We start from the raw sequence: 23,688 nt of genomic DNA on the forward strand, positions 1-23,688 counted from the left end.
CATTTAAGTTGTATTCGGCATTCTAAAAAAATTGGAATATATTTAAATTACAAAGAAGAATGTGCAAGGTTTATATACAAACACTACAAATGTTATATAAGGGCCTTGGGCATCTGCAGTTGTTGGTATCTATAAGGGGTCCTGGATCCAAGCCCCCACAGATACAGAGGATCGAATGTACAGCACATGGACTAGAGAGTGAATGGTTTGAAAATGGACACATCCCGTGCACTATATCATGTGGTTTATTTGGAAAAAATCAAATAAATAAATTCAGTTTATATGACATGGTCCCGTCAATGCCTTGAGACCTCCTCATTTTAACTGTAGAGTGGCAGTGTAAACTCTAGCTCTACTATGATCAGTGTGTGGATCAGACCTTTTGTGTGTTCTCAGCCTCTGGGATGTTCGGAGACTTTTGCTCCAGTCTGATCTGCACTGACTCTAAGCCGGCTCTGATCTCAGACAGTTTAGCGTCCAGTCTGTGCAGAGGACCACTCTTCTCCACCGCCTCTTCCACCTGAGAGAAAAAATGAAGCAGAAGTCAATCATCGGGAAGGAATTAACCCTTAAAAGAGCAAACAGTCATTTCACAACCAACAAGTATCTAACAATATTTATGTTCAGGATGCTAATGTGCAATTATTTGTCATTGGACATCGTACAACGAAATGTGTCTTCTGCATTTAACCCATCTGTGGCAGCAAACAAACACACACACACACACACACACACACACCCACACCCACACCCACACTCTAGTGCACTAGGGGATGTGAACACAGACACACCCAGAGCGGAGGAACAGGTATTCCCGGCGCCCGGGGAGCAGTTGTGGGTTCAGTGCCTTGCTCAAGAGCACTTCAGCCGTGGATGTTTTCAGCAGTCTTGGGGATTGAACTGTGTGTGTGTGTGTGTGTGTGTGTGTGTGTTTGTAAAGTGTATTCCCTGTAGAAAATGAAAATTACCTGCTCCTCCACTTCCTGTAATGAGAGTGAGACTTCCTGTAATGGACCCTCTATCTCCATAGGAACCAGAGTGTACATGTCTGAGTATTTCATCCTCAACCCGTCCATGATGCGCCGCAGCACAGCCTTCTGGGTACACAGCTCTGAGTGGACTTCCTACAGGGATCGGGGGGGGTGAACAAAGCAATCAATAACAGACACATAAGAAGTTTAAAGATAGAGATGGTCCTGATCTGACATCTAGTATGGCTGTATCAGGTAAACACACCAGCAAAAGAATATGTTTGTGGACTTCCAAGCGTACTAGGCTGTACAGGAGCCTAATCTCACCATGCCCATTGCCATGTGTAAAGTGTGTGCAGCTCCTAAGCAGTGGAACTGTGCTCCCTGGCATGGAGTAATAGCGAAATGGAGTAATCCAATACCGTTGAGATAAGCTGGAGCGCCGTTTGTGATCCAGAACTAATCATTCAACAATGGTACCTGACCTCACTAATGCTACTATTGCTGAATGCAATCAAATTCACACAGCAATGTTCCAAAAACTACGGAAAAGACTGAAAGAAACACTGAAGCTGTTAATATATTTCATTTCAGATTGAAAATATTGCATTTTAGCCAAAAAACATCTACAAATGACTGCTTTTCGCAGCAGTGAACCCAAGCAGCACAAAAAAACCTCACACAAATCAGAACAGCTCAGGCTCAGACCATATTCACTGTATAAATTACACTCACTTTTAAAAGCAAACCGCATTTATAATGAGGTATTTCTGATGCTGCATCTTACCGCTGAGTTTGTGTGAGTTTCTGCTAGTTCCTTTGCTCCACTTCACTGAATCCCATGCACTGCTCCCTAAAGCCCTTTCTCTTCTTTCTCTCTGCTGCTAAGCATCAGCTCTCTTCACCTTTCAGCCTCGAGCGGCAGATAATACTCAGCCCAATCCATTCACATTCTAATGAGATATTTGAGACCAAGTCCATAATAAAAGATACCAACAAGACACTAAAACTGACCTAAACAGAGAAGTTGAAAAGGTAGATCGCGATGGAGGATCCAACGGATACTAAGTTGTTTTGAAAGACTTTGTGTGTGTGTGTGTGTGTATGGTTGTGTATGAGTGATGATATCACTCTTGGCCATAGGCGATGAGTATCTATTTGCCAGCCAGGTGTACAGTGACAAAAACGTCCATTTTATTTTCCATCAAAACAGCCAGTAAGTACAGCTTCTTTTCTGTTTCTGAGGAGATTAGACACAAAACAATACTCAGCAGAACACGAGAAATTACAAAACAGGCCCTCAAACATAGCATTAAACAATACAGATCAAAATGGACTCATAACAGCCATGCGAGACATAGTGCTGCACCCTAACACCTCATCAGATAAACAGAATTTGCTGCTGTCCAGTCTGTTGGCACAGACTGTGTTTACGAAGCCCTACTGTCAGTAAATAGCTAAAAAAAAAAAAAAAAAAAAAAACAACAACAAAGTGTCTCGGTACAGTATGCTAGGCTTACTCTCTAGGAGTTTAAACAACAAAGAGACCTCCAAATGTTGAAAAGCATGAACCGAGGTGATGATATTGCTCTATTCCTGTTCCAAATTCTGACTTACATTCCTCTTTCTCATTACTTATGGTGGAAACATCTCCAAATTCACGAGATGCATGAAACTAAGTATATGAAAGTAAACATAGACCTAAAGTGCTACAAAACTAAACAACTCAAGTTACAAATGGGTTTCTGTGCTAATTCAAACAGTGAAAAAAAGCAGTCTTTTTTTACTCAAACGTACCATTTCCACCTTTAAATATGCTGAGCTTCTGAACATAAACAAACCAAAAAGAACAGCAGTTCCCCCCACAGTTGTAGACGTACAGCTTTGAGAGAAGAAGAAAATCAAGTTCCACTATCATCCTCAGATCTGAACACATCCACAAATATTTGTGTTCATCTATCCACTGTGAAAAGAGCAAATAAACACTATGGGTCTGAAAGGATATGGAGAGGGCAAGAAGCACTTACTGAGAAAAAAGATATCAAACAAGAAGAAGCAGAAAAGACAACAACTGAACAAGACTGGATAATTTATTTATTTATTTATTCCCTGTGCCTATTATCCCTATTAATGATTACTTATGCCTATTAATACTCTTCAGATTCTGGTGGCCATCAGTTGTTTGTACACTGTGAGAACAGCATGATGCATGAGTTTTTAAAGTGCTGGCGGTGACTAAGCTTTTTTTATCAATGCGACACTGTACCTCTGTAAGATGCCTGACAGTAGAAAGAAACTGAGAGACAGAGAGAAAGTGTGTGTGTGTGTGTGTGTGTGAGAGAGAGAGAGAGAGAGAGAGAGAGAGAGAGAGAGAGAGAGAGAGAGAGAGAGAGAGAGTAAATGAATATGCTGAGCATATTAGAATGTAAGGAAAGAGAAAACAAATTGCAGTTGCCAAAGAAGTCAAAGAAGAGCTGTGTTGTCAATGAAAATTCCCCTGCACTGATATAAAAAGCTTGGGTCTGACCTGGAACTGAGCCTGGAGTCGGAATAACGGCCGCTCTGAAGTGAGTCACATTGTTTGAGAGCACTCTATTCAAACCAAACAGTCCCTCAGTGGAGAAGGCCATTAACGCATTATTTAAACCATGAAATGTAAAACTGACCGCCACTGGGGCACTGTACACGGCAGAGAGCAAGACTCCTGTATGACTGCTTTGTTTTTATCAAAGCTCAACTGAACAGTCCCATTCCAGAGGGAATACAACAGAGCTAAAACGTCTATCCAATAAAAGGCAAGTCCAAGTTTTCCTTTGTCCTTCTGTTTGACTTATTAAACTTATTAAGCTGAAATATTGGCATACTGCATTAGGAATGTGATTATGTGTGTATTATTGTAAAGTAATATACAGGGGGTCTTCAACTTACGACGTTGATCCGTTCCTACGTCGCGTCGTAAACCGTTTTTCGGTGTAAGTCGGAGCATACGTACATACTGTACGTAAATAACATACTGTACGCACTTATCCTATGCTAACACCTATCCTCCTCGGTCCCGAGCCGTGCCACACACACCACACACAAAGTTCACGTTACGACGTTTACGACGTAAAACCACTGAAGTCGAAACAAGGCTTTATACAGTAAATGGGAGATGTGTCGTAACCACGAAACATCGTAACTCGGGACTGACGTAACCCAAGGACCTCCTGTATTGAAAATACATGTAAATATTTTTTAAATGTCAATAAAAATATAATTATTTTGATTTTGTGTTCCTGCCTTGACCAAAGTGATTCTGGGTGGGTTTCAGACCCACCACAGTCCCGATCATAATGAAGATGTATAAAATAATAAATAAACAAATTAATTATTATGAAATAGCAAGACATTACGTTGTGGAATGAGTCAATAGAAATATAAATATATACTACATCAAAATTACACCATGCATGAGTTTATTTCACTATTGTTTTGGGCCCTTTAAAATGTATTGGGTTTTCCAGAACATAGTGGTCAGAGACTGTTTGTTTATAACGGTTCCTGTTGGAGCGGATAGTGATTGCTAATTTAGGTCAGCAACAAATGAAGCATTGTTATGACACCATCCCCCCCAACGCTCATTAGCACCATCACTACTAGCAAAGCTCGGGACATAAATGTACAAACGAGTGAAGGAGCTGCATTAACTGACCTCATAAACGACCCCGCACACTGAATATACGAACACGTGTGAATTAATCTACTCTAAGGTTGAACAAACGTGAACACAGTTCGCATAATTTCCCCAGAGATTTATACAGAGCATAGCCGTGAGGGGTATTAAGCCACTCAGTACTGAGCTGACATGCAGTGGATTGGTGCTGAAGCCTTGGGATTAGTTGGAGCAGCTTTTGTGACACAGAACTAAGTATCCGACACCAGCACTTGATTTCACTAATGCAACTATGAGCTCTTTATCACTATTCTTAAAAGGGAAGGACCCTACAGTTGGTCAGTTTTAATCAGTGACTCACCTGGAGTCGCTTGGTGCTGGGTGTGTTCTCCAGAGCTGTCAACAAAGTCACTGCAGCCACAAGCCACTCCCGAACACCTTGCAGCTCCTCACGCACCTTCTCACGGTCCTCCATCTCAACTGCAGCAGCCTTACGACCCCTGGCACTACGCTCCTTCAAACTGTGGGGCAAAGAGGTCAGAGTTCACTTATCACCAGGAGACCCGCTGTGTAAAGCAGTAGACAATACTGAGGATGTTGTATTATGTGCCATAGAACTTCTTACAAAAGCCAGCACCCATCAGCAGAGGAAGTACCTCAGTAAATACATGTCAACACTAATGTAGTTTAGTTCCGTTCACATTATTTTGTTTACTACTAAAATTAAGTAGAAGTTTAAGTCCTGATTTGGAAATACCAATCCATCAAAACTTTACTGAAGGGTACGTATTTATATAAATGTAAGAAGCTACTACCCACCTCTGCACCTGTAGAAACCGTTTTCACAGAAAATTTACTTTGAAAAAGCAAGTGAAACAAACAAAAATAAACAAAAACAAGCCCATGTTTCGGCACTGCTTCAAGCAGTGGAATTGAAAGATTGCTCACTGTGGAATGTAACACTGGCAGTCCACAGCCGACCCACTTTCCCAAGCAGGCCTGGTGAAGTGTAAAATCATGTGGAATACATCGGTGGGACATGGTCAACAATACAAGATATTCATAGCACCACATAGTGATGAAAAGTTCGTCATTTTCTATGACATCATAGTTACCACAGTTTTAAATCACACAGCTGACACACATTATTTAATCGCTTTCATATTTTAAGTGGGAAAGTTTAACCTTATAACACAAAACTTTACACTATATTCAGTGTTCCTGTTCTGTATGTGCTATTCTTCTTTCTATCTTGCTTTCAATATACTCTTTTTCTCTTTTACTTTTCCCTCACAATCACAATATTAATGAGAGAACATTTTCCCTTAGCTCAAGCATTTCTTTATCAGAATCAGAACATACTCAGATTTCTACTGTATATTTCATTCATTCATTGTTTGTAACCCTCATCCAGTTCAGGGTCGCGGTGGGTCCAGAGCCTACCTGGAATCATTGGGCACAAGGCGGGAATACACCCTGGAGGGGGCGCCAGTACTTCACAGGGCTACACACACACATTCACTCACACCTACGGACACTTTTGAGTCGCCAATCCACCTACCAACGTGTGTTTTTTGGACCGTGGGAGGAAACCGGAGCACCCGGAGGAAACCCACACTCCTCACAGACAGTCACCCGGAGGAAACCCACGCAGACACAGAGAGAACACACCACACTCCTCTCTGACAGTCACCCGGAGGAAACCCACGCAGACACAGAGAGAACACACCACACTCCTCACTGGCAGTCACCCGGAGGAAACCCACGCAGACACAGAGAGAACACACCACACTCCTCACTGGCAGTCACCCGGAGGAAACCCATGCAGACACAGCGAGAACACACCACACTCCTCACCGACAATCACCCGGAGGAAACCCACGCAGACACAGACAGAACACACCACACTCCTCACAGACAGTCACCCGGAGGAAACCCACGCAGACACAGGGAGAACACACCACACTCCTCACAGACAGTCACCCGGAGGAAACCCACGCAGACACAGGGAGAACACACCACACTCCTTACAGACAGTCACCCGGAGCGGGAATCAAACCCACAGCCTCCAGGCCCCTGGAGCTGTGTGACTGCGATACTACCTGCTGCACCACCGTGCCACCCTACTGTATATTTGCATAGTTAAAATGTATATTATAGTGATATAACACACAATATTATAATTTGTTTATAATGTACTAATGTTCTCATTGATGAGAAATACGGCCTCATCAACAAACAAACAAAAAAAACAAAGAAAGAAAACAACAGTTGTGTCCCTGATTATGTTTACAATAGAGATGCTATTGTATAATAAAGCTAAACCGTAACATAACACAAAAAAACATAGTTACTCTAAGCAACAAAATCAAAACTCAACCCATATATTGGAATTCCTGCCCTCTTACCTGCGATAGCGCTCCTGCATGTTTTGCAGCTGCTGACAGAGTGGAATGGACGGGGCCTGCTCCAAGTGAGCGGGGACTCCCAGTAGTCGAGCGACCCGCAATTCCAGTGCAGACAGGGCCCGGTGCTGGCAGTCGAGTCGCTCCTGGTACTGAGACCAAAACTGCAGCAACTCTTGAAGCTCGTCTCCTGTGGCCTTCCCTCTGTCGAACTCTGGTATCTCACCCTCCATCTGCTCCAAGACCATGGATGCTTGCTCCATCTGAGAACAAGAAATAATTATATATTTGCATTTTAAAAATCCATTACAAACACTATTAAACAAGGCTGGATACACTGACGGGTCATAAGCTACATCACTCATTACTTTCTTGGTGTAATATCAGCAATCAGTTATTTTCTCCTGTGATTCTTCATTATTTTCTAAATTTAACAATGAATAAGGAAAAAGAAATGGGGGGAATTTACACTTTTTGTGATTCCTTTCCATTCCTCTCCTCTTTCCTCTGAGTTGGCTTGTAATTCTCTGGTGCATCTCTGAAGTTTAGACACTTGACCCCAGAGGGCGCTGACAGCATCGTCCCTGTTGGCACGGCAACCTTGCACCGGACACCATTCTCTCAGTTCTTCTAGTCTGCTCGGCAAGGTGTTCACCTCTTCAACCAGAGCCTGTGGATAGAAGCGAAGGGAAAATGCAGTACTAAAACTGCAGGAAACTTTAGTACAACCCAAACAGAAAACAGAGTCCTCTTTATTTCCTTACCTTGAGTTTCTCCTGCTGGTCAATACAGTCCTTCTGACATGTGATTTTTTTAGAAGCACACTCAACCAGGACTGTTTCTGCATCCCTCACTCCCTGGCATAATTCTTCATAGCGTGTACGGATGGTTCTCTGAGAGTTAACACATCTGTTTAAAAAAAAAAAAAAAAAAACGTAGAACAAATCAATAAACGTATGGCTGTAGTCTTACCCACATTAGCTTATAACTCAAGAATAAATCAGCTGTAAAGGCATAGACCAAATCTAAGACAGTGGAGCTTATTCTGGCTGTTTTTTTTTTGTGAAAACATTTTTACTAAATATATTGCCATAGCTAATTGGATAATAGGGCGGCACATGGCACAGCAAGTAGTGTCGCAGTCACACAGCTCCAGGGGCCTGGAAGTTGTGGGATCTATTCCTGCTCCGGGTGACTGTCTGTGAGGAGTGTGGTGTGTTCTCTCTGTGTCTGCGTGGGTTTCCTCCAGGTGACTGTCTGTGAGGAGTGTGATGTGTTCTCCCTGTGTCCGCGTGGGTTTCCTCCGGGTTCTCCGCTTTCCTCCCACAGTCCAAAAACACACGTTGGTAGGTGGATTGGTGATTCAAAAGTGTCCGTGTGTGAGTGAATGTGTGAGTGTGTGTGTTGCCCTGTGAAGGACTGGAGCCCACTCCAGGGTGTATTCGCGCCTTGCGCCCAAAGAATCCAGGTAGACTCTGGACCCACCGAGACCCTGAACTGGATAAGGGTTACAGATAATGAATGAATGAAAAAAACACATTTTATTAAGTCTAATCTAAACTGGCTTAAATTCAGAGATACACTTTCCCAAAGGATTTATTGCAAAACAGCATACATTGTGAAGAACTTGCCACTTGCATATCTGCTTAAAGGCTTCAAATGCTTTAAATATTTAAAATAAACACAAATTAATATTACTTAAATTATACTGGTGGTAGTCAGGCCACTAATTAAATGAAGAACGTGCGTTAGACACTGCTATGCTGTGATATTTAGATTTAATAACATGTTATTGCTCTGTTAATGCTTTTAAATTAACAGATTTAATGTTAAACAAATACTATATTAACTAAATACTCATGTAAATGGTAGTGCCAATCTACACGCATCCCACAAACATTGTACCTGTTTAAAGCTTCAAGCCTGAGCTGGGCCTGGGCCTGAAGAGTGGATTCTCGAACCAAGAGGTGACTCAGGACCTCCACATGAAGAAGCTCAGATTTCTGTTTGCAAAATATGGAGTGGAAGGGTGCGAGAGTCTGAAGCTGGATTATATGGCTTTGGAACTCTGTGTCTAATGTTGACAATGCCTGTTGGATATCCTTAAGCCTTTCTGAACAGCTCCTAGCAGAACAAACAGTTGGGAGTAGAACTGACTCAGCCTCCTGGAGGAACCGAATGGCCCTGGACACCTCTGTGGTATAGTTTTTCAGCATTTCCTTTGCTTCTGATAGATGGTTCTGGGAAAAGCAGAGGGTTAGAAACCATTACAATGCAAACATTATTTGTCTGTCCCAGTTTCCGAAAAACATCTTAGTGTTAAGCTCATATTAACAGGAACTAAGATGCTTTTGGGAAACTTAGTCCAGTTTGGTACTTGTAAATTATATTGATGAAATTAATATGATATTAACAAGTCTGTCTTACCATCCTTTGCTCACAGTTGTCTGAGACAGTTTTGGCCAAATCTGCAAGGTGTTTCAACCTTTGAGGCCGTTGATTTTTTCCAACTCCTTTCTTGTTTTTCAGAACTTCTAGAACCCACATTCTAGCCTCAACAGTCCTCCTAAGATTAAGACACTTCCTGAATTCTTGGTCAATAGCTCCTAGCTTGGGCTCCACCTCGCAAGGTTTCTCCAGCAGCCTGTTTGTCTCTTTGAGGAAATCTTGCACTACTTTTTGTTCAGAGGGGTAATGCACTTCTTTAAGAACTTCCCATTCCACAATCTGAAGGTTGTTTTGAATAGCCAACTCCCAAGTGTTAAGACTGTCAAGGTTCTGTCTGAGTCTCTTTTGCTCAGCCGTTAGCTGGGATGGGTAAAGGTCTGCTGAGATGTTCTCAAGGTCGTCCGAGGCTTCTTGGCACAGAGGTTTGATCAACAGCATCTGGGCAAGCAGAGCTTGACAAGATTTATAGCGCTCCACTTTGTCAATGCTTTCGTCTTTGGTCTTAGGAACCTGGACCTCTATATTTTCTCGGAGATCCTCCACATGTTGCCTGAGACTGAGGAACCTTTCGTGGCTTTGAACTTTAACATCCAAAGTCTCCATTTTTTGGTGCAGCTCAGAGATCACTCCTAGCAGTTCTCTCCTCTTGTCTTCCGCACAGGGATTTATTTGTTCTACTTGGCATTTCTGCTCTACAATTGTGTGTTTCAATGGCTCAAGAGCAGATAGTGAATCCTTAGTAATGGGGAACCTTTGTCCTTTGATGTCTACCATTATTTGTCTCAGAGTCTTCTCTAAAGACATGATCTTCTTCTGAGAAGAGTCTTGGTTCTGCAAGAGATCTTCTATCTCCTGACCGCAAGCTTTCTCATAACTGATAACTCCCTTGATGTCCTCTTGAAGCTTGAGGAGTTTTTCGCTTAGACAAGCATTCTCTGAGATGCTAAGCTCTGAAGCAATGTCTTTACTCTTCATAATTAGAGCCTCAGTGACTGCTGTTTGCTTTTCTGCCTCAGCAAGTGTATCCTGACTCTGCCTTAGCCACCGATCAAGTTCCACTGCACTCAAGCTTTGGCAATCCTCTCTCCTTAACGTCTCTCTTTGAAGGTGCCCCAGAATCCAAGAAGACACATCTGCTATATGCTCTGATATCTTTTCCCGAGTTTGTAGGCTTGACTCCATCTCCTCCATGGCTTTGTCTAGTTTCTCTGCTGTTGATTTGGACAGGCCTTTCAATTCTTCCAAAAACGAAGTTACCATGAGAACATCAGCTTCATCAAGTTCGGGTAACAATTCTGTTACCTCCTCAGTCAGGGCTTCTAACTGCTTCTGCTTCAATCTCATCTCAGTTTGCAGCTTTTTTAAATCCTTGATTTGCCGGTGGACCTCCTCTGGGAGCAGTGGCACTTTTCGTTTTCTGCCTTCAATGTCACGTTCTGTCTGTTTTGCCCAAGCTAGGGCATCTGTTATCACTCTGACGGTTTTAACCAAGATTGCGTTGTTGCTTTTCGGGACTGATGATGCTAGCCGCTCACCCAGTAGATCTAGCTTATCTTTGACATCCTGCAGACCTTGCTCTATGCTGCATGCCTCTGTATTGAAGTTACACCCACGAGATAGGGCATCAGAACTTTGTTGGAGTTGGAAATAGCTCTGCTGTGCAGCCGTGAGGTCAGCATTAATTTCAATCATATCTTGAACCCTCTTGCTGTCCCAAAGAAGAGAGGACATCCTAGATGGTCCCAAGATCTTACGAATGTTCTCTAGATGGTCGATTAAGGCATCGATATCCTCTAGGAGATTGAAACTCTCTTTTGTATAGGCACTAACATTATACAATGATTTTTCAACAGATCGTTCCAGGGCCCTCCATTCACATTGCATTGTGTTGACTTGGTTCTGGGCTGATGCTCTCTCAGGAAGGCTGAGGTATGGCGCTAACTGGGAATGTGTCTGAATTACTTCCCCAAGAACAGTTCTCTCCTGTTCCATAGTTCTCAGGAAGGAGCGCAGTCTCTGCTCCTCAACGAAGCTGCTTTCAACTGGACATCTACGGATTTGAAAAATCAAGAATTAATAATTATGGAAATATTCCCAAAACATAATTGATTAATAGTGTTGGATTTCTTTTTCAACTGAGAAAATCCAAGATCTCTTAAAAATCATCTTGAATACTTACATCCTCAAGGCCTCCAGCTCAGCAGACAACTTTTCAAAAGTAGATTTGGCTTTCTGTTTCTGTCTGTCAAAGTCAATAACCAGCTGCAACTGTGCCTCCTTGGCGTGGACAGTACCAACTGCGTCCCACAACGCTGCTGTCCACTGGCAGTTTAATCGCTGCATAGTCTCAGGGTCGAAGACTGAGCCATCAGCAACAATGCTAACATCACCGTTAGTTTGGTCTTGCTTTGAGAACGAAGAAACCTGCTTCTGGGCACTCTGTCTGCAATTCTGTCACATAAGAATAACAAATAGTATAAGTTATGAAAGTAGAAAGTAGCCATGTAAACAACTTGAACAAAGCTGTTAACCCTTAATCTGCCATCTCAACCTACCTCTGCCTCCTCTACTTGTTTGGCCATGTCTGTAGGGTTGAGCAGGGCTGGGAGGTTGCGACAATTCAATACACGGATTACCAGTCTACGAAGCTGTGCCTCAAGGTCAGCAACAGAAGTGTCAAGAACATCCATAGTGTCTTCATGAGGTCTGCTCTGTTGTAACAGAAAAATGCGTGGGCAAAACGGAGAAGCTTGTACTCTATATTTGTAATCAATTTATGAATGCTCAGTTCTACCTTATATTTATAGCCATAAAACTTAAAATCCTACCAAATGGAAGACCCATATTTTTATACTGGCTAATCAGAGTAAACAGTTTTGAGGTCCTCAAGAAACTTCAACATAAGTTGTTAAACTACCTCAATTAGCAGACTATTCGGTCCTGATTTGAACATTTCTTTAATGTCAGTGTAGATATCATTCATTGTGGGACCCAGTGGCTCTTCTTCTTCTGGCTCCTCTGGCTTAGTCTCATTTTTGCTAGTGACTGAAATATCTGGAGCAGGAACTTCTGACCGCTCTACATCTTGTACTAGTGTCTACAGAGAAAAAAACGAAAAACAAACAGTAAATTTGTGGAGCATATTGTGAATACAATGGCATAAAAATGCAGAACAATGGTGAATAAAAATGCAGAAATAAAGGCATGCTCACTTGAAGTTTCACTTGAAATGTGAGACACCCAAACCCTACCTGAAATACTCTGCCTCAAGGGAATGCTCGACAATACCACAAATGATACCATAGACAAGCCTCTGCTCTGAGAATATCATCATCTCACTAAATGATACAAACGTGAGGATGTCTCCATTACTTGCCAAAAAGCAGTAATACTTGTTTACAAGGAGGTGGACAGTACGGTATTCTCTGTGTGATTAAGTATTGTGCAAAAAAAGAAACTACAGCCGTGTAGTAATCTGACAAGGCAATGGGGCATTGTGACCTAAAACTAGAATGTAATTATATTAATATGCCATTTGTCATCTAATGCATTATTCTGCAGGGCAGCATTTCATTCATCCATTAGTGTTCACGCACTACAACACACAGCATGCACTTCACAAATGTGTTACATAACCACTAGACAAAAACCCCACTTGAAAAAGATTGTAGACTTTTCTAAAGTTCTTAATATCTGCACAATACCCAATCAGAAGGTATTTGTCCTCATCTATAACCTTGAGGATCGTGCTCTAGACATTATTGTAGCAGCACAGTAGGAAGTAGCCAACTCACTGACTTCAGCTTTAAAGGTGCACTAGGTTTTTTGCTGCTGGGTCTCCCTCTAGTGTAATTCATTTTTATAGCAATGTATTGAAATCAATATGGAGAAGGAAGGAGGGAGGATGGATTCCTGCCCTCCTCCAAAAGTTAAATAGTGCCGTTTCTGTAGCGCTAAGCCCAGAGTAGCAGCAACAATGTACCTAGTCTCTCTATCACATGTCAGTGAAGCATCACACAAAATTTTAAACTTAAAATATTATATAGTTTTCCTTTAAGTTTGTTGTTTCTTTCTTCTCAAAAATCAATTGTGTCTTTTAAAAGATATAATGTCCAAAGCCAGCTATGAGAGCAATGAAGTCTGGACCTGATGATTAAGCCAAATACAACTGTAAAAAAAAACAAAAAACAAAGCTTACAAAACAAGTTCATGCTTAATTTGGTTTAGACTTAACTTAGTATTTACTGCGCATTATTAGCACCTCTACTGACAGCAGTGGTAAATTCACATGCTGGCTGCAGCACTGCAACATTCATTCATTCATTCATTATCCTTAACCCTTATCCAATTCAGGGTCACGGTGGGCCCAGAGCCTACCTGGAATCATTGGGCGCAAGGTGGGGTATACACCCTGGAGGGGGTGTCAGTCCTTCACAGGGCAACACAGACACACACACACACATTCACTCACACACTCACACCTACGGAAACTTTTGAGTCGCCAGTCCACCTACCAACGTGTGTTTTTGGACTGTGGGAGGAAACCGGAGCACCCGGAGGAAACCCACGCGGACACAGGGAGAACACACCACACTCCTCACAGACAGTCACCGGGAGGAAACCCACGCGGACACAGAGAGAACACACCACACTCCTCACAGACAGTCACCCGAAAGAAACCCACGCGGACACAGAGAGAACACACCACACTCCTCACAGACAGTCACCCAGAGCGGGAATTGAACCTCCAGGCCCCTGGAGCTGTGTGACTGGGACACTACCTGCTACACCACCGTGCCGCCCAAAACTGCAACAGGTTGCTGTATTAAAACTGTCAGGATGTGGACCATAAAATAAGACATGATCTTTTTGCCGTTATTTGTAAAAAAAACTTTTTGATTTGCACCTCATCTGAAGTAAAGGCCACTGCATGAAACATGATATATGTGGACACTCTGGCCATGAAGACTATTAGGCTATTGTTTTTATATTAGTAGGTCAACTATTATTTCCCACAAAGCCACTGACCGTAATACAGCTAATGTAGGCTCCATTATGAATAACATTAGCCCAGGAAAAATCTTAAAGCCAAACTTGGAAATTAATATGAGTGTATAATTATGTGAACTCTCTGAAACGTGAAGGCTTTTACTTTTATTTGTCTCCCTACCAAAGTGCACAAATAGCCTTAGCTTAAATATCTACAAAAATATACTTTATATATATATCACACAGCCCACCACCAAAGATCCACTTCCAAGCCAATGCTGTTTTTCCTAAGGTCTCCCACCCAGTGGGTTTCTACTCTTTAAACAAATCTCACTATACTATAGAGTATATTATGGCTCTGATGAAGAGAGTGTGTTTACACCCTTTAAGCAACACAGTTGACCGCAAACCCACAAAAGACACCATCAAGAAAATTCCAGGTTTTCCAAGTAGCTTTGTTAAGCAAATTGGTTCACAATACTAAACCCACGTTACAAGTCATGCTGAAATGGACTTCATGCAGCAAAGACCAGACATCCACGACATGCACTTCCTTGGCAGCAACATGCAACTTCCTTTTACCTGAACCAGGTCGTTGCTTTCTATCTGAGTCAAGATCTCTGTAGACTGTACATCAGCAAGAAGGAGTGCTTTCTCAGGCTGTTCCTGGGTGCGAAATGGTGTTTCTTCAGTCTTTTCTCCACCTTCTGGTTTACTGATTTCTGGGACGTCATCTTCGTCTGTTGTTTCTTTGACCGTTGGTGGACTTGGTGTAATGAATTGCTCTTCTAACAACTGAGCGGTTTCTAGATCTGTTTTATCTTTCTTTTGCCTCATAGGTGGTGTAAGTGTAGGTTTAAGCAGAGTCTCCTCGAGTTCTGCAGGTACATTCTCACTCTCTGTTGTACTGTCTTTTTGTACCAATGATGGTGTTGATTTAATCATACTGTCTTCTTCTTGTAACTTGTCACTATCAGGTTTGATATCTCTCTTAGCTGGAGGGGTGGGTTTCACTAGTGCCTCCTCCATTTCTTTGAAACTGGAAATGACAGGAACTTCAGTTTCGACTTGGTTTGCTTCTGGTCTCATTGATTGAGTCGGCTTTACAGATTCAGACTCCTCAACTAGACTCTCTTGCACCATGATCTTCTCCAGATCACTGCTGCCAGAAACACTGCTAATCATAACTTCTTCAGATATTGTATCTATTATGTTTCCGCTGTCTCTCCTTCTTGTTGGAGGTGTGGGCCTGACTATCACTTTCTCCATTTCTGCAGGTTTAGAAATTTCACTTTCGGCTTGACTCACTTTTCGTCTCACCGGTGGAGTTGGCTTTACAAGACACTCCTCAAGAGCTTGCTCTTCAGTCATTACCTTCTCTACATCTGTGCTGCTGGTTACGATATCACTCAAGTTTCTGCTATCTCTCCTTCTTGTTGGAGGTGTAGGCTTCACTAGAGCTCCCATTTCTTCACTTTTAGAAACTACTGAAGAAATATCAACCTCAGTTTCACATGCTTGGTGTCTTATTGGCACATGTTGCACCACTTCCTCTTCCATTCCTCCAAGTTCTGAAATGACTGAAATTTCACTTTCCTCTCGACTAGCTTTTCGTCTCTCTGGTGGAGTCGGCTTTATAAAAGACTCCTCAACATTTCTCTCTTGCATCATTGTTTTCTCCAGATCTCTGCTGACAGAAACATTGCTAAGAGTTTCTTGAGATCTTAAATCACGCATGCTAGTGCTATCTTTCCTTCTTGTTGGGGGTGTGGGTTTGACCATGGCTTCCTCCATTTCATCCAGTTTGGAAATGACTGAAATTTCACTTTCAGCTCGACTCACTTCTCGTCTCACCAGTAGAGTTGGCTTTTCAAGACACTCCTCAACAGCTTGCTTTTGAATTACTACCTTCTCTAGATCAGTGCTGGTAGATGTTGTTGTAGAAATTTCTTTAGATACTGTGTCGCTCATGTTACTGCTATCTCTCCTTCTTGTTGGAGGTGTGGGTTTCACCAGTGCTTCCATTCCTTCAGTTTTGAAAAGTTCAACTTCAACTTGCCCTGCTTTTCGTCTCACTGGTGGGGTTGGCTTTACAAGAGGCTGCTCAAGAGCTACTTCTCCACTGGTTTGCTCTTGTGCAGAACTGGAGAGCAGAATCTCATCTGATGTTTGACTTCCAGAGTCTCGTTTTGGATAAGTCTCCAGATCAAGGGAATTTCGCTTATCTTCTGTGATCTCTTTTCGTCTTCTTGCTGGCGGAGTTGGCTGGGAATCAAGATCAAATGAAAATCTTTCACCCACCACCTTGTCTTTTCGTCTTCTGTTTGGTGGAGTTGGAAGAACTTCAGAAAGTGGAACCTCAGCAGTAAGAACAGGAAAAGTGTTTGTAACCTCTGGTTCGTCCTGTAAACCTAGGGACAGTCTGTCATCTTCCTTCCGTTGCCTTGTTGGTGGGGTGGGTTTGGGCTCAGCATCCACTGTTTGGGATTTGTCACCTACAGATGTATCACTTGTCTTCTCAACTTCTATAGACATTGTATGCAGTTCCTCCACCGGTCTGTCTTCTGTACTTATGGACATCTTCTCACTTGTGACAGAATCCCGTTTACGTCTGGATGGTGGAGTTGGTGTAACCTCTAGTATCTTAGTTTGTTCCTTTGCTTTAAGTGCCATCAATCCCCCAACTTCAACTGACTCTTCACCAGATTGCCTTTCAACATTTTCTGGAACTGCAGGTTCAGGTGCAACTTCATCTACTTCACCAGGTTCCAGTTCTGGTGAAGGTGGTTCTGGCCGTATCTGTATAACCTCCCTTTGCTCCAGAATAATATATCTTCGTTGAATCTCGCGAGGGCCATTATCAGTCCATTCCTCCAAACCAAATGGCTCCATCAATCGAAAGGCTTCCTGTGGGCCATTGCCTCTTGTCAAGGTTCCCCCTCTTTCAATATGGGTATCATTTGGTCCATCGTCCACTGACAGTGTTTCAGTAACTCCTGCAGGAACTCTTGCCTCTTGTGGTGTCTCAATCATTTCTATAGGGAGGTCTGAAATATTGGGTTGCAAAGGACTTGGTTGAGTGTTTTCAACCATATTATCAGAAATGACTTTGTCTTGTTCACCCTGACAGATATTACTGTCCTTTGAAACATGTTCTGTAGTTACCTGTGATCCCTGAATGCCTTTCTCCAAGTGTTCCACTTGTTTTGATAGTGTGGTATCATAGCAGGCATTAGAACATGAAACAATTTTTGCTGTATCAGGGCCAGGGGGTGCTATGAACCCAGCAGTATGAACTTGTACAGTATCAGTGTCAAGAACAAGTGTGGCAACTTTCTTTAATGGTATACTCATATCTGGAATATTGTCACTTTCAGCAGTTTTTTCTGCCCCAGTCCTTTCAAGCATTATTATGTCTGTTGCAATCTTTAAGCTGAGAGTGTTCTCCTCTTTGTCCATTCTTGGAGCTTCATATTCATAGAATGCATGTTCCTCTTCATCCTCTTTTGCAGAGTCAATTATGGGAGCAGTAGATTCAGTTACAATGGGAATCTCTTGGTGAAAAACTTCAGAATTCCTAATTTCACCATCATCCTTGTTTTGACTTTCCATGGTGGTAGAGATAGGAATCAATGAGTGTGGATACTCCACTACTATTTCAGAGGTTTTTTCCATCTTACTCCATTCAGAAACATCTTTCTCCACAACAGAGGGCAATCCATGAACTTCTGCATGGATGCCACATTCATCTATCTCTGTTTTTAGACTTTCAGATTCCAAAAATCCCAGTGATTTCTCTTCCAATGTCTCAAAAGAGTGTTTTTCTTCAGACAAAATAGGTTGCATCTTTGCAAATGCCTTCTGTTCAGCCTCAATCCATTCGTTCACTTTCTGATCATTAGTAGGAGATTCCTTAACCTCAGTGTCGAATTTAGATATCACAGAAGATGGAGAGTCTGGGATATCATTAGTTTTAGGTTCATGTTTGAAAGCATCTATCTCCATTGAATGTTCTTCAATATTTTTCTCCATTGAACGTTCTTCTAGAGGAGACTCGATTTCTTCAGTAGTTGATTTGTAAACTTTTTCATGCAGAGTTTCAGAGGGTTGACAAATGTCTTGTTCATCACTCTCCTTACTCTGTTGATGAGCAATTTCCATGGTTGTAGAGTCAGCGGTGGCTGTATTTAAAAGGCACTCCATTAACTCTTGTGAGCTTTTCTTGAATTTACAAGCATCACTACTGGCCATACTTTCCTCAGTCCCAGTCTTTGGATATTCTGGCACTGTTACCTCCTTGTAGATCTCATCTATTGGTGTCTGAAATATGTCACATTCTTCAGACGAGTCAGGTTGTGCCTTTTTCTCTCCATCTTGCTTCCTTACAGTTACAAAGGCACTTACAGGGCTGGTCATCTCAGAGGCTGCTGATTCTTGTTTGGATGTAGTAGGCATTGATCCGTTTAGTAGATCGTCAGCTTGGACCAATGTTTCTTGTTGTATTTGCGCAGAGAAAGGCTCTGTCTTTGCTGAAGTCTCTTCGATAAGTGAAGGAATCTCATTGTCCAGAGGGTCGGAAGGCTGAGCTGAATGTTTATCATCCTCTTTACTGTCCTGACCGTCTATGGTTGCAAGAGCAGTGGTTATGCCTTGCCTTGACAAATCTAACACTGTCTTTGTGGCCGTACTTGTGGAGCTGAGCATCTCAGCAGAAACCTAGCACAATGAAAGAACATTTATTGCCAAAATAGTGAGTCAATTGTTAATATTAAAATGCACAGTGAACAATGGGACATTAGAAAAGATCCAAAGTTAATGATGTAGATTAAATCTTAATAAAGGTAAAAGAAGACAAAAGACAGTGAATAAAATTACCACAGTCTGCTCTCTGTTTCTCTGTGTGTCCAGTTGAAGTTTTTGAGTTTCCAGGGATAGTCTAAGAGCATCTTTTCTTATCTTTTGTTCAAGATCCTAAAAAATGAAACATCAGATTAGAAACATTTTTTACAGTGAGATTTAGAGCTGGACTAGTTTCACCTGCGGAGACGCTATGATTTGAGTAATTACTGTCTATGGTTTGAAAACAATGTAAGCCTGAAATAAGTAATATTTTAATTGGTGCAGCAGGTAGTGTTGCAGTCACACAGCTCAAGGATCCTAGGGTGAAGGGTTCAAGTCCCCATGTCTGCGTGGGTTTCCTCCGGGTGCTCCGCTTTGCTCCCACGGTCCAAAAACACACCTTGGTGGTAGGTGGATTGGCAACTCAAAAGTGTCCTGCGATGGACTGGCGCTACCTCCAGGGTATGTTCTGCCTTACGCCCAGTGATTTCCGGGTAGGCTCTGGACCCACCATGACCCTGAACTGAATAAGTGCTTATAGACAATGAATAAATTTAAAAAATGATATTTTTTTTTTGCAAGTAGTACGTCCAGAATGAATTCCGTAAATTCTGAGCTACAACTGTAATAGTATTCCTGTTTAAACTAAAATTAAATGTAATAGAAAGACATGGTATTGAACAAGTGCATTTTTAAGGCACAGTTCTTTCATCTTACCATCTTCATTTTGGTAATTTTTTAAATAAAAAGTTATGGAAAATGTAATATTTTAAATTTTAGTATTGCAAGTAAGTGTAATTCATTTATTGTCTGTAAGCGCTTATCCAGTTCAGGGCCTACCTGGAATCATTGAGCGCAAGGCGGGAATACACCCTGGAGGGGGCGCCAGTCCTTCACAGGGTAACACACACACACATTCACTCACACCTACAGACACGTTTGAGTCACCAATCCGCCTACCAACATGTGTTTTTGGACTGTGGGAGGAAACCGGAGCAGACACAGAGAGAACACTATTATATTTCAAACTGAGCATTTTCAAACTTTCCTGGAAAGTCACTGGTTCGATTCCCATGACCGCCAGGACAATTGGGGGTGGTGGACTGTCCTCAACACTGTCCTCCACCCTCAATCCACAGCTGAGGCGCTCTTGAGCAAGGCACCTAACCCCAACGTTGTTATACAATGACAAATAATTGCACATACATGTAATTGATTTAATAATTCTGGCACAGCTAATCCACCATGAACAGGGCTTTAAATACATAAGCACATGGAGAAATCTAACCATTAAATTCAAATTCAGACTCTAACTCACCTGTAACCTCTGCTGTAGTTCACCAAGGAAAGTGTCAGCACCTTTTAATGCAGTTGCACTATCTCTCTCTAGCTTTCCAGCTAACTCTGGACCCAGGCAGTCCCTGAGAAGCTGCTTATGTGACACTGCCACCTGCAGGTCCTTCCAGAGTGCTGCACCTTCCTCTATCACAACCTGAGCAAGCAGGAAACAAAGAATGTACTCATTTTCAGCTGGATTTTCATAGGTAATGATACTATAGTTCTGACACACACAAACATACAGACCTGAAGAGTGGAGGCAGAGTCTGGAGAAGGTGGGGTTTTTTGGTTCCAGGTATGAAGGGCCTGCAGTGCCTCTCTCACACTGCGCACCACACTGTCAGCACAATCATTCTGCCTCTCTAACAGCTTACACCGCAAACTAGAAAAAAAACAAAACAAACAAAAAATAATAGATACAAGATGGTCTAGAGCTACATCATTCTCAGAGCTTTTTATATTCTATAAAGTCAGTATAACATGAAATATGGAACGAATTATGGGTTACGAGTTATTTACACTTTATACAAATATATGGCTCTCTTTCTAGACACTCTTCAAGTTCTAGATCTTCAAGAAATATCTTCATAAAGACACATTTGGCCAGATTCAGTGGATTTAATTAACACATTCCAATCGTTTTATTTGCCATATATGGTTCTCCCCTCTCAGGACTTGTCCTTCACTCATCATCAATTCACACAAAGCTGACAAGAATTATTGAATCATTGGGCACAAGACAAGAACACACCCTTTAGGGGGCGCCAGTCCTTCACAGGGCAGCACACATACATTCACTCACACCTACAGACACTTTTGAGTCGCCAATCCACCTACCAATGTGTGTTTTTGGACTGTGGGAGGAAACCGGAGCACCCGGAGGAAACCCACGCAGACACAGGGAGAACACACCACACTCCTCACAGACAGTCACCCGAAGGAAACCAACACAGACACAGGGAGAACACACCACACTCCTCACAGACAGTCACCCGGAGGAAACCCACGCAGACACAGGGAGAACACACCACACTCCACGCAGACAGTCACCCGAAGGAAACCCACACAGACACAGGGAGAACATCGGGAGAACACACCACACTCCTCACAGACAGTCACCCGGAGGAAACCCACGCAGACACAGGGAGAACACACCACACTCCTCACAGACAGTCACCCGGAGGAAACCCACGCAGACACAGGGAGAACACACCACACTCCTCACAGACAGTCACCCGGAGGAAACCCACGCAGACACAGGGAGAACACACCACACTCCTTACAGACAGTCACCCGGAGGAAACCCACGCAGACACAGAGAGAATACACCACACTCCTCACAGTCACCCGGAGGAAACCCTCGCAGACACAGGGAGAACACACCAAACTCCTCTCTACGTAGCAGGTTAAAGCATTATGGCTAATAGCACGAGTCTGTGTGGTACCTGCAGTACTGCTGGGTCACTGTGTCTATGAGGGAAATGACGTTAGAAGGAAGATCCTCCTCAGACGGCACCATGCGGAGAGTCTGGCTCAGGTCACGAACTTTGCCTTCTAACGCCTCCAATTCTTTTTCACAGGTCTGAGAAACAGATGCAACATGAAAACCATGGAGATGAGGCTGATAAAGAAAAGCAAAGGATATATGCTGTGTGGATGTCCAAACCCTTGTAGACCCCCCAAGACCTCCCTTACAACTAGTGAATCCACCTAATTTAATCATGTGCTTACAGATTGTCTAATCTATGCAGAAATGGGGAAATTAAAATAAGACCTTGTGGAGCAGATGCACATGAGTCTAAGGTCAGTAGTAAATATTACCTTGAAGTTATGCCAGTTTTCCTGTAGCTGGCTAATCATCTTGTTTCCTTCTCCAAATCCAAGACAGATGTCCTGGGCTCTGAGCTCTTCCAGGAGGCCCTCGGCCTGCGCCCTGAGGCCCTGTGCCCTTTCGGTGAGCTTCAGATCTATGTCAGCCAGCCTGGACTCACACGCAGCAAGCCTCTCCCTCACCGCTCTCTCCGAAGAGCAGCACAGGTCATTGAGCTGACTGACCTCCAGGAGCAGAGCATCACGACCTCCAGGAGTGCACAGGTTCAAGAGAGAGTCTCTGACCACGTCCAACTCCTTCATCTCCTTCTCCTCCCTCTCCACAGTCCGGAGAAGGGCCTGAGACAGAGACAGAGATGTAATGAAAAATACTCCTAGAGTAATCAACAATAAGGTCCGCTTTTAATAATGGGAAAAGCACAATGCAATTGGTTACTCAAAAAAAGAAGTGTCCATAGGTGTGAGAGTGTGTCAACCTGCTAAAGACTGGCGCCCCCTCCAGGGTGTGTTCCTGCCTTGCGCCCAGCTATTACAGGTAGGCTCTGGACTCACCGTGACCCTGAACCGGATAAGTGGTTGCAGACACTCATTGTCTGTTTCAAGGCAACAGTATGCCCATATTATTTTAATAAATCAGTGCCATTTTTGTGAATAATATAAATCTACAGAAGAAAATAATAATGAATCACTTTTATAAATATTGTTTGCTATTATTTTGGGTGACTGGGTGGGTTTCCAAAAACACACGTTGGTAGGTGGATTTGCGACTCAAAAGTGTGTGAATGTGTGTGTAGCCCTGTGAAGGACTGGCGCCCCCTCCAGGGTGTATTCCCACCTTGCGCCCAATGATTCCAGGTAGGCTCTGGACCCACCGCGACCCTGAACTGGATAAGGGTTACAGATAATGAATGAATGAACATTCCTTGGTAATCAAGCAAACCTTTAATGTATTGATGGACCCCTGTAGGCCATGGCGATCTGTTGGCAGGGCTCCGAAGCCTTTGATCTGTTCTTTCAGCCAATCCTGAGCAGCGCTGTGCTGCTCCACCAGCTGAACACACGTTCTCTCCGTATGGATTCCTTCCTCTAGACTCCCACATAACTCCTACGCACACAAAACAGACCTTCAAATCCCTGCTTGTCTATAGCATCACGGTTCCAGAAAATAAATGAATGAATGAGTGAACAAACGAACAAATTAATGACTAAATCA

General features: G+C 42.8%; 1 protein-coding gene across 1 annotated transcript in view; it reads right to left on the reverse strand.

The window, feature by feature from the left end:
- syne2b (spectrin repeat containing, nuclear envelope 2b) overlaps positions 1 to 23,688 on the reverse strand; it is a 167,208-nt gene that overhangs the window by 91,790 nt on the left and 51,730 nt on the right. Inside the window, exons 48-65 of the mRNA XM_066679143.1 lie at positions 23,416 to 23,580; positions 22,467 to 22,814; positions 22,091 to 22,227; positions 20,892 to 21,027; positions 20,626 to 20,799; positions 19,344 to 19,439; positions 15,051 to 19,184; positions 12,397 to 12,576; positions 12,035 to 12,190; positions 11,659 to 11,930; positions 9,459 to 11,529; positions 8,937 to 9,271; positions 7,796 to 7,940; positions 7,501 to 7,701; positions 7,035 to 7,294; positions 4,988 to 5,147; positions 969 to 1,124; positions 380 to 520 (exon numbers count right to left, since the gene is read on the reverse strand). Coding sequence (XP_066535240.1) covers positions 380 to 520; positions 969 to 1,124; positions 4,988 to 5,147; positions 7,035 to 7,294; positions 7,501 to 7,701; positions 7,796 to 7,940; positions 8,937 to 9,271; positions 9,459 to 11,529; positions 11,659 to 11,930; positions 12,035 to 12,190; positions 12,397 to 12,576; positions 15,051 to 19,184; positions 19,344 to 19,439; positions 20,626 to 20,799; positions 20,892 to 21,027; positions 22,091 to 22,227; positions 22,467 to 22,814; positions 23,416 to 23,580 — 9,267 coding nt within the window. The remainder of the gene's footprint in view (positions 1 to 379; positions 521 to 968; positions 1,125 to 4,987; positions 5,148 to 7,034; positions 7,295 to 7,500; positions 7,702 to 7,795; positions 7,941 to 8,936; positions 9,272 to 9,458; positions 11,530 to 11,658; positions 11,931 to 12,034; positions 12,191 to 12,396; positions 12,577 to 15,050; positions 19,185 to 19,343; positions 19,440 to 20,625; positions 20,800 to 20,891; positions 21,028 to 22,090; positions 22,228 to 22,466; positions 22,815 to 23,415; positions 23,581 to 23,688) is intronic.

This window comes from Hoplias malabaricus, chromosome 8 (assembly GCF_029633855.1).
Source record: "Hoplias malabaricus isolate fHopMal1 chromosome 8, fHopMal1.hap1, whole genome shotgun sequence".
In the NCBI taxonomy this organism is placed as follows: domain Eukaryota; kingdom Metazoa; phylum Chordata; class Actinopteri; order Characiformes; family Erythrinidae; genus Hoplias; species Hoplias malabaricus.